The sequence below is a fragment of the Lutra lutra genome, chromosome 8, assembly GCF_902655055.1.
Source record: "Lutra lutra chromosome 8, mLutLut1.2, whole genome shotgun sequence".
Taxonomy (NCBI): Eukaryota; Metazoa; Chordata; class Mammalia; order Carnivora; family Mustelidae; genus Lutra; species Lutra lutra.
The window spans coordinates 132,591,758-132,601,457 of record NC_062285.1 but is presented as its reverse complement, the minus strand read 5'-3'; the positions used below and the strand labels follow the sequence as shown (position 1 = coordinate 132,601,457).

At 54.9% G+C, this 9,700-nt stretch overlaps 1 protein-coding gene across 1 annotated transcript; it reads right to left on the bottom strand.

Moving 5' to 3' along the window:
* Window positions 1-1,103: 1,103 nt before the first annotated feature.
* Window positions 1,104-7,714, bottom strand: HMOX1 (heme oxygenase 1). The gene is made up of 5 exons (XM_047742753.1): window positions 7,563-7,714; window positions 5,976-6,096; window positions 3,450-3,941; window positions 2,733-2,832; window positions 1,104-1,834 (listed from the first exon to the last, which is right to left on the bottom strand). Exons 1-5 carry the CDS (start codon window positions 7,583-7,585, stop codon window positions 1,704-1,706), a joined length of 867 nt encoding a protein of 288 aa, XP_047598709.1. The 5' UTR covers window positions 7,586-7,714; the 3' UTR covers window positions 1,104-1,703.
* Window positions 7,715-9,700: the final 1,986 nt, after the last annotated feature.

Below are 9,700 nucleotides of genomic sequence, written 5' to 3'. Positions count from 1 at the left end.
CCTGGTTACACTTTGGAATCTCTCAGGCAACTTTTCACCCACAGGATTCCGGAGTCCTGCCCCAGGTCTCCAGAGTCAGAAGGTCTCAGGGTGGGGCCCCGAGATCCCCCAGTGATTCTGATGCCACCATCCACACACTGACATTTAGATACCCCCGGGCCCTCCACCAGCTGTGGGAAATAGATATATTACTTCCGTCTTGCCAGTGAACAAAAAGGGACGAGTCACTTGTCTGAGGTTCCAGACCTGTTGACAAAGCCAGGACTGGACACAACGCTCTCCTGACTCCCAGTCCTTGGATATTAGTGATGCTAAGATGCGCAGTCTTCTGCTTTCCCAACCACACCTTCAGGGAGGGGTTTTCACTTGCCTGAATTGGGAAGCTGCACTATTAATATTTCAGCGGCTTTCATGACTTGGGGGGAGAGGGAACGTGGGGTTTTGGAGGTGCACAGACCTGGTTTAAATCCATCCTGCCCCCCAGAGTGGTAGCACCCCTCACAGGCTTGCTGCGAGGATTAAATGAGGGGACACAGGTGAAGCGACTCACACACACAGCACAAAAATCACTTCACAAAAATCACAAACCCCTGATCAGCCTCATTTCCTGATAGGACCTAATGTGGTACGATGTTGGCATTTTACCTGCATCTCATTTGCTTCTCAAGACAGGCAGGTGAGGTGGGTCTCACTGTATTCATGTTACAGGTGACAGAACTGAGCCCCAGCAAGGTTAATAACTAACCTCAAAGGCAGAGCTACAAAGCAGAGTGGCAGGGGTTGGAACCCAAGGATCTCACAGGAGTCCCAAAGATTCGCGGGAGCAACTGCGTCAATTTTATCCCAGAATCGGCTCATTTCTGCCCAGCAGGGCAATGCCATTCTCAGTAAAGCTGAGTCTTGCATCACACAAGGTTCAACATGAAGATTCGCACATCAACTTCCTAATGCTCACCCTTCACATTCTCAGAACAGAGACCAACCTCCGAAACCGGCCCCCCTCTACTCCCACCCTCACCCCTTCTCCCCAGGAATATTCAAGAGACAAGCGGGGAAAAGTTCAGCTCCCCAAGGGTAACAGAGCCCAAGAAAAACACTTCAGGTTACTATCAGGCACTGGAGTTTATTATTTCACACAAAAGTTAGAGGCCAAGGCCACAGTGTTGTTAAACACCTCCCTCCCCCCCCCCACCCCACCCCCAAACCCACCCCGACTCTGCTATAAAAACAGAACATAACAAAACACCACAGCTCAGGTGCAGCCAAGAACAAGGAGTGGATCCAACAAAAACAAGACAGACACAAGACACAACATCTTTGCACATTTATATAAAACTCGCCACGGCCCGCAGAGAAAGAGGTCATGGCATGTCAAGGAGACCGTGAACTCGGGACCCTTGGCGGTTCGAGACAGCTGCCACTTCTGGCCGTGTCTTCGGGGCTCTGCTGCAGGAACTGGGGTGCTGAGGGCCCAGGCAGGATCCCTCATCCCACTTTGGAAGTTCATGTCTGTGAGCTGGATGTGCTTTGGGTTGGGGAAGATGCCACAGACTCCCTTCCCAAAGAAAGGGATGCAGGGACAGGGAAGAAGGCACCGACAATCCCTCATGCCTAAGGTAAGGAAGCCAGCCAAGAGACAGTTCCTCTATAGAATGTCCTCCATTGGACAGAGTTCACAGTGTACAGGGCCAGTGCCCTTGCATTCACATGACATAAAGCCCCATAGCCACCGTCGCCACCAGAAAGCTGAGCGTAAGGACCCATCGGAAGAGCGGTGCCTGGGAGAGAACGCTGAGCTGGAGCTTCCCTCTGGGAGGCTCTGTGGGAGTCGAGTCTGCAAGAGAGAAGGGGTTAATGTCACCAACAGATGGATAGAGGTGGGAGATATGAGGGGGTCCCAGAAAAACACAGCCAAAGGGCCTCAGCGGTCCCTAGTACTGGTCCTGCTCAATGCCAGGATTCTGCTAATGCAGACAGGGAGCCCTCTGGCCACTGCTTGGATCCCTCCAAAGACAGGGAGCTTACAACTTCTCTAAGCTGTCCACATTTCCATCTTCAGCCAGCCCACACTGTGAGAACACACCCTCCAGGGGCACTCGACGGGACCGCACTTTGAGAACTGCTGCATGAGGGTAAAGACCCCTCCTCCTACCAGGTAGCCCATCCCATCCCATTGGACCTGGCCTCATTCCCACGTTCCCAGGCACAGTTCCACCAACAAAGGGTTCCACGTGGTCCCAGCTCAGGTGGGGAAGCCCCAGGGCAGGTTGGGGAGGGTGGCTCCAGGAGCAAAGGAAAAAGACCCAGGGGTTCCTTGTCTTCCCGGTGTCCCATGGCATGGTAACAGCTAGGACGGCTCCCGACTCTTGATCTCAGCTCAGTTCACAACCTCAGGGTCATGAGATCAAGCCCCACATTGGGCTTCACACACACAAAAAGAGAGGCTCTGCCCAAGACTCCTGACGGTCCTTTGTGCGCATGTCTGTACTCCTAAGCCAGTGAACTAGAACTTGTCAACTGCCCTTGATTTTAGAGATGGGGAAGACTGAGGTGTGGAGAGGCTGCACAGCTGGCCCTGAGCCACACCTGAAGGACGGCTCCAGGCCCCTGTGCCCGTGCCCTGCTTCTCATTTAAAACAGAAGACAGAACAGCCAAGAGGTACTGGAGAAAGACCACTGGGCCCCGGGCTCTCCTCCCACAGAGCCCATCCCCATAGGTCAGGGGGCCTCACCTTGTGCCCCGCTGCCCGCCCGCCGGCGCAGCCCCGGGGCCTGCGAGGGGCTCTGGTCGTCGGCGCCCCGGCTCAGCAGCTCCTGTAGCTCCTCAAACAGCTGAGAGACAGAAGACACACAAGCCCATCCCGGTGAGAGATGGTGGTAGGCCCCAGCCAAAGGTGGTATTTTAAGCTGTCCTCAGAAATCTTGACGACTTTACGAAATCGTGAAGAAAAATGCTGAGCAGTCCCATTCCTGTCACCCAGCTTTTGAGGGAAAATGTCACAGGCGCATCCGCATCGCCTGCCCGCTCCTCCCCATGTGCTTGCAGATAACCAGCATCCTGCCATGGAGACATCCTGGTCATGCCCTTCCCCGGTATCCTGGCCACACCTGCGCCACCTGGGACCCCCTCTCCCCGCAGTGCCAACCTGGCCACATAACCACGCACCCACGACGTCAATATGGTCAGAGAGTGCGGTCACAGAGGGCTACAATGGTACCCCATCACGTGCCCAGAGAACCCAAACTAACAGAACAGGGCTGGCCCTGTGCCAGCTCCTGCCATGATCAGTATGAACTCGACCCTCCCAACAGCCCTAGGAGGCAGGTACTGTTCTATCCCCATTTTATAGATGGGGCGACTGAGGTAATAAAGACCACCCAGCTAGTCAGCAGCAGACCTGGAGGCCCGGCTTCACCACAACCCCCGCCCCGGGCTGCCAGACCCTCACCTGGATGTTGAGGAGGAACGCGGTCTTGGCCTCCTCGAGGACTCTCTGCCTGACCTCGGGGGTCATCTCCAGAGAGTTCATGCGGGAGCGGTAGAGCTGCTTGAACTTAGTGGCGCTGGCGATGTTGGGGAAAGTGAAGAAGTCCACGCCCTCGCCGGAGCTGGGCAGGTCCAGGGCCTTCTGAGCGATCTTCTTGAGGACCTGGCCCCCTGACAGGTCGCCGAGGTAGCGGGTGTAGGCGTGGGCCACCAGCAGCTCTGGCTCCTTGCGTCCTACCTCCTGGAGTCGCCGCACGTAGCGCCGGGTGGCCTGCGTGTAGGGGATGGCCTCTTGCCAGTGGGTTCCGTACCAAAAGGCCATGTCCCGCTCCAGGGCGGCCTTGCGGTGCAGCTCTTCTGGGAAGTAAAGTGGGGCGAAGACCGGGTTGTCCTTGTTGCGCTCGATCTCCTCCTCCAGGGCCACGTAGACATGGTACAGAGAGGCCATCACCAGCTGAAATGGTCACACGAGCAGGTTGGGCTGCTGGCCTCGAGTAAAAACCCCATCCAGCCCCTCCGCGGCTGTCTCGGCGAGACCCTCGTGACACCACCCCCCCAGGCAGGGCCCCCACCTTCTGCTTGCCCCCGGCCCCATCCCCCCCTGCACCGCAGAGGGCAGGTCAGGGGAAAACTCGACCACATGCTTGACACACCTGAAACCCTGGTATTCCACGGATGAACACGCAGCCTAACTCAGCCCTTATAAAACCCCACAGAGGATTTGCCATCCCCGCTTTACAGAAAAGGAAGCTAAGCTTGGAGAGGGTAGGAGACGGTGAGCCCTCACGGCTAGCAAGAAATGAAACTAGAGTCGGGCCCAGGCATTGCCAGGAGCCAACGCGGCCCTGGAGCAAGGGAGGACCTGAAAGAACGCATTCACGGGAGCCTCCCAGCGCCTCTGGACTTGGACCTCTGGGTGACTATCTGTGGGGCCGATTCTCCTTCCCAGAGACCCACTCTGAACTCCACCACCTCCAGAGGCTGGCCTAGGGGGGGACCCTCCCATCACACATTAACCCTCGATCTGGAGTTTGAAAGAGGACAAAGTTTAGATGCTCTGGTTGAGGTTTCCAAGTTCTTTCTGAGCCACAGACCTTCTCAGTGGGGGGCAGAAAGCCAGGAGGCCTGATACAAAACCGCCCGGGTCATCAAGTGAGCTGACCTGGTTTGAACCTGGGCTCAGCCAGGCCCAGGCTGTGGGCCCTGGGGTAAGCCACTCGCCCTCTCTGGGTGATTGAAGGTCTGAGCAACTGTCCAGACAAGCCTCGGTCCCCTCCCCTGCCAAAGAGGACAACGATGTCCTACAGGGGGCTGCTGGGAGAGTCAAGCAGGGTGACCTAGGTCAAGTACAAGGCACAGGCTGGCACTTGGCCCTCAGTTCCCAGGCTGTGGTGATAAACGCCACCTCCTTCAGCATCATCTGGGTGAGCACTGGGTTCTCTCCCGGATCTCCATGCTCACTTCGAACTTAGGGGCTTAGAGGTAAGATCCAAAGTCCCAGTGGCTGGGGGTAGGATACCCCGGGAGCCACCTCCCCGGTTCCTGCTGCCCCCCAGGCCCAGTCCAACCACTGGGTGCATGCCATCTTTTTGAGAAAGGGAGGAGGAGCACAGGGAGAGGGAGCTGAGACCAGACGCAGCAGTCACAGGAGGCAGCCAAGGGCCTGACCCCCTAGAACAGCACAGCACCTGCCACCAAAGCTTCTCTCCGGTTGGAAGTGGGGGGAGTGTGCAGATCACAAAAGGAAGGGGTATCAGCAGTCAGGGGATAGGGCTTGCCACCTCAGCACCCCCATTCAACCTGAACAAGCCTGTCCTCACACTGATGTCTGAGCACCCAACCCCAGCCTGATTCTTCGAGTGCTCGCCCGCTGTTTGCATGAATTCCTGAGCCGTGCAGGCAAACAGCAAAAATCCGTGCCTAGCAGAGAGTGGGTGCTTAAGAAGACCCCGCTGTCGTAGGCTGCCCACAGGCTGCCTGGTGAGGAGGTGGCTGAGCTCGGGCTCGAACCCATGCCCGAACCCATGCCACCCCCTGCATCAGGTCAGGAGCACAGGCTCTGAAGGAACACCAACCTCGGTTTGATTTCAGCCTTTCCCATTTACCTACGAGCTGTGTGACCTCCCGCTAGCTGCTTCACCTCTCTGGGCCTGCCCTTCCTTGCCTTCCTTCCCCCAGAGCTGGGGCACAGATTAGAAACAGAAGTGTGTAAAACGCCCAGCACAGAACAGGCGCTCAGTGGACGGCTCTAGAGCCTCAGCAAACCGCCCCCCCGCCCGCCCCAAAGGCACGTAGCAGGCTGTGAATTTGCTGTGTGACCTTGAGCAGGCCACCTGCCCTCTTTAAGCCTCAATGTCATCTGCAAAATGATTCCCTTGGACGTGCCCCTCTGGTCCCTCAGTGTCCCTGGTCCCAATCCCTGCTCAAACCACTGGCCTGAGCGCCTGGGACACACACCCACCAGGGCTTGTCCCACCAGGCCACATACCTTAAAACCTTTTCGGGTCACCAGGCCCTTCTGGAAGTTCTTCATGAACTCGGCATTCTCTGCCTGGACGTGCACTTCCTTGGTGGCTTCCTTCAGGGCCTCTGACAAATCCTGGGGCATGCTGCAGAGGGGAGGCGGGAAGGGTGAACAAGGGTGGCTCTGAATGCTGGAGCTCCTGGGGACACCACCTGTGTATCCGCAGGTCTTCGAGCATTATCAGGCTTCTCTGAAGAAGTCAGTCCAGCCTGCCATCTAATACAGGGGCAACGTTCCTGACTCCTTTAGGATGCAGCCCCAACAACGTGCTCCAAGTCACACAACCAACTGGGAAGTCCTGACAGTGACTATGGGGGGAGGGGGGTGGTGTTTGCAAGGCCCAGTGAGAAGCAGCCCCAGCAGTATGAACATTCATATTTTAGGTCATAATTGCTTCGATTGGCTCTAGACCCAAGATTTAATTCATTTATTCTGTTGATATTTCAGACACAAATCTCTTACAATGTTATGCTCATCATGAAAGTGCTTGGGTTAAAAAAAATCTGCAAAACTCTATTTTACTCAAAGAAAAAGTCCCTTTCTGGGAGTATTTCTGCTCTATGTCCGTATCCACCTCCCACAGAACAGTTATTTCTCCTTTCTCTCTCTCCCTCACCCTTTCCAGAAACATCACCCTGTTCTGTACATGCTCGTCAGACTCCCGGGAGAAGGGAAGGAGCCTCACTTGGAGGTGAACAGACTATGGTTCAGATCCCAGCTTGGACACCTGCTAACCAGAGGGCCTTGGGCTTCCCGCCTCCCTGAACAGTGCAGTCCTCATCCATAAAATGGGGACAGGACAGCCACTGTGGTGTCTCCTTCAGGTGCTGGACTCCTAGTAAGAGGAGGACGTGGCCACCAGGGGGCTCTGGTAAGAGAACCAGCCACTGTCACCCAGGCACTGCAGCCCCACAGATTCTAGATTAAGCAGAAAGCACCTCCAAGGACATTAAAAAGTCTAAATAAGGGGCGCCTGGGTGGCTCAGTGGGTTAAGCCACTGCCTTTGGCTTAGGTCATGATCTCAGGGTCCTGGGATCGAGCCCCGCATCGGGCTCTCTGCTCAGCAGGGAGCCTGCTTCCTCCTCTCTCTCTGCCTGCCTCTCTGCCTGCTTGTGATCTCTGTCAAATAAATAAATAAAATCTTAAAAAAAAAAAAGTCTAAATAAATAAATAAATAAAGCACCTCCAAGGACATTAAAAAGTCTAAATAAATAAATAAATGAATGAATGAATGAATAAATAAATAAATAATAGAATAAAATAAAATAAAATAAAAACCATAGGGACACTCCCATCCGGTCACCCAACCTGTGGCAGCCAGACATGTAAATAACCTTTCTCCCTCTAAAGACCCCACCGGTTGAGACCAAAACCCGGCTCCTTAGTCCAAAGCCCAAGGGGACTCAGGGAAGAGGCTCCCAGCACTGTCTCCGGGAGGGGCTGGAGCCGAGAGCTAGGCGGCGCCGCAGGGGTTGCCCACCCGGGAGAAGCCGGTCTCCCGCGCCCCGCGCCCCGCGCCCCGCGCCCCGCGCCCCGCGCCCCGCGCTTGCCTGTCGGGCTGCGGGCGCTCCATCCGGCCGGCGCTCGGTGTCTCTGGGGCTGGCTCCGACGTCTCCCGGACGCGCAAGAGGACGTGCGAGAGCGACTGTGCCGAGAAGGGCCGCGCCGTCCATTTATCCCAGCCGCGGGTCACGTGGCGGCGGCCAGCAGCTGATCCCCACATTGGGCCCGACGTTGCAACACCCGCGCCGCGCCCGCCCCGGGCCAGCGGGGGTGGAGGGGGAGCGGTCATATGACCCAAGGAAAACAAAGCAATTTAAAACAGGACGCTTTAAAAAAAAAAAAAAAAAAAACTAATGGAAATCTGAGCAGCCCTGTGATTTCGTCCCTTACAGAGGCACCCATGCCAGGATGGGACCTGCGCACCCTGAGATTCTGAAAGGTCCAGAAAGCTGGGAGGCTAGTGGGCGACAGCCCGGACTTAGCAGCCCCAGACCCTGCCTGCTCTCCTCCCCATGATGGGAGCCTACTCTCCCCAGATGTCACCTCTTTCCAGGGTACCCTGCCCTGACAGCCTGCCTCCTCATTCTCACCCTATATGTACATTTAGGACTTTTTTTTTTTTTTTTAGCACCAAGTGTTAGAGACTGTGCTGTGTTTATGGTTCCTCTCTACATTTATTCTGTGGGGTAGATCACTACCGTTTAACAACGGGGAAACTGAGGCAGGAGGCAAGGGAGTGGTGTTCCCCGGGCCACACATAAAGCAGGAAACCAGGACTCAAACCTGGGAGTGAGTCGAAGTCTGCCCTCCTCCTCCAAGCTGTCTTTGCACTTGGTGCACACTCAACCTGAGAGCCATGCCCGTCACACATTCTACTTCCCTGCTCACATGCCTAGGGCGCTCTTCCAGAACTTGTCACAGCTGACTCCTCTCTTCACAGAACCGGCCGTGTCTGAGCTACTGCTGAGCTAGGTCTGCAGGAGATCCATCACTTAGGACCCAAGGAGAGCAGGTCACTGGATGAGCCCAGGTGTTCACCCAGGTGAGACTGGGTGTTTCCTAAAGTCCCGTCCCAATGCCACCATTCTGGATTCTAAACTAAAAAACAAAAACACAAACAAAAAAAATTATAAAAAGGTGACTTTGGCTTGGGACAGAGATGCTGCTTGGAAATGGAAGTAGCAAGTGCCCCACATCTGAAAAAAATGCTAGTAAGGTTTGAGCATGCTCTGTCAAGCATGGGGGCTGTGGTGGCTGCGTCCTGCCGTGCCTTCCATCCTTGCATGTCTAGGAGGCCCTGATGCTTGGAGACAGTCTTCGAGAAGTGGGCAGTGGGTGCATCTAATCCGAGGTCAGAGCTCTGGCCCGTGAGCCACCCTCTTGCAGGGGCACTTACCTGAGTTTCGGTCACCAAGTCAATCTGGCGATCAGGAGGTTTCTGGGCCTTCCAGATAGAGGGGCTATGTCAAGTTATTCTACAGACTGTAGAACCAGCTCGGCTTCTGTGAACTGTCGTTACCGTACTAACAGCTCGTGTTCACCGAGCACTGACTGCACATCAGCTACTACTTAAACACTCACATGCATTAGCTCGTTTGATCCACACATTCCCCCCATCAGGCTGGTATTATTATTTTACAAACGAGAAAACCAAGGCAGAGAAGTTAAGATCAAGGTCTGAACCCAGGCAGTCTGAGACCAAGATTTCAAAATTTCAAGAGGAGGTGTCCTCTCCCGGAGATGTCAAAAGAGTTTCCAATGGGCATCTGGGTGGCTCAGTGGGTTAAGCGCCTGCCTGTGACTCAGGTCATGATCCCAGGATTCTGGTATCCAGTCGGAGGAGGTCTGGCTCCCTGCTCAGTGCGGAGCCTGTTTCTCCTTCTCCCTCTCCCTTTGCAGCTCCCCTACTTGTGCGAGTCGAGTTCATGCTCTCTCTCTCTCTCTTTCAAATAAATAAACAAAATCTTTTTTTTTTTTTTAAGTGTTGCCAACAATTTTCTAGAAATAAGGGCTATTAGAAACCAAAGGCCTCCTTAGAATGTGAGTTTCCTGGAGGGCAGGGACTTTGCTTTGTTCTGTAAATCTCAGAGCCTGGAACAATGCCTGGCAGGCAGCAGACGGTACCTTCTGCACTGATTGACTGGAAAGAATGAACAGATAAACCACAAGATCTTTCTGGTAAACG

Bases quoted from the DNA above. Each gene is read 5' to 3' on its own strand.
- HMOX1 (XM_047742753.1), bottom strand. From the start codon at position 7,585: ATGGAGCGCCCGCAGCCCGACAG. The intron at 6,097-7,562 runs GCAAGCGCGGGG...TCCCCTCTGCAG, and splicing joins GAGCGCCCGCAGCCCGACAG to CATGCCCCAGGATTTGTCAG. The intron at 3,942-5,975 runs GTATGTGGCCTG...TGACCATTTCAG, and splicing joins TGACCCGAAAAGGTTTTAAG to CTGGTGATGGCCTCTCTGTA.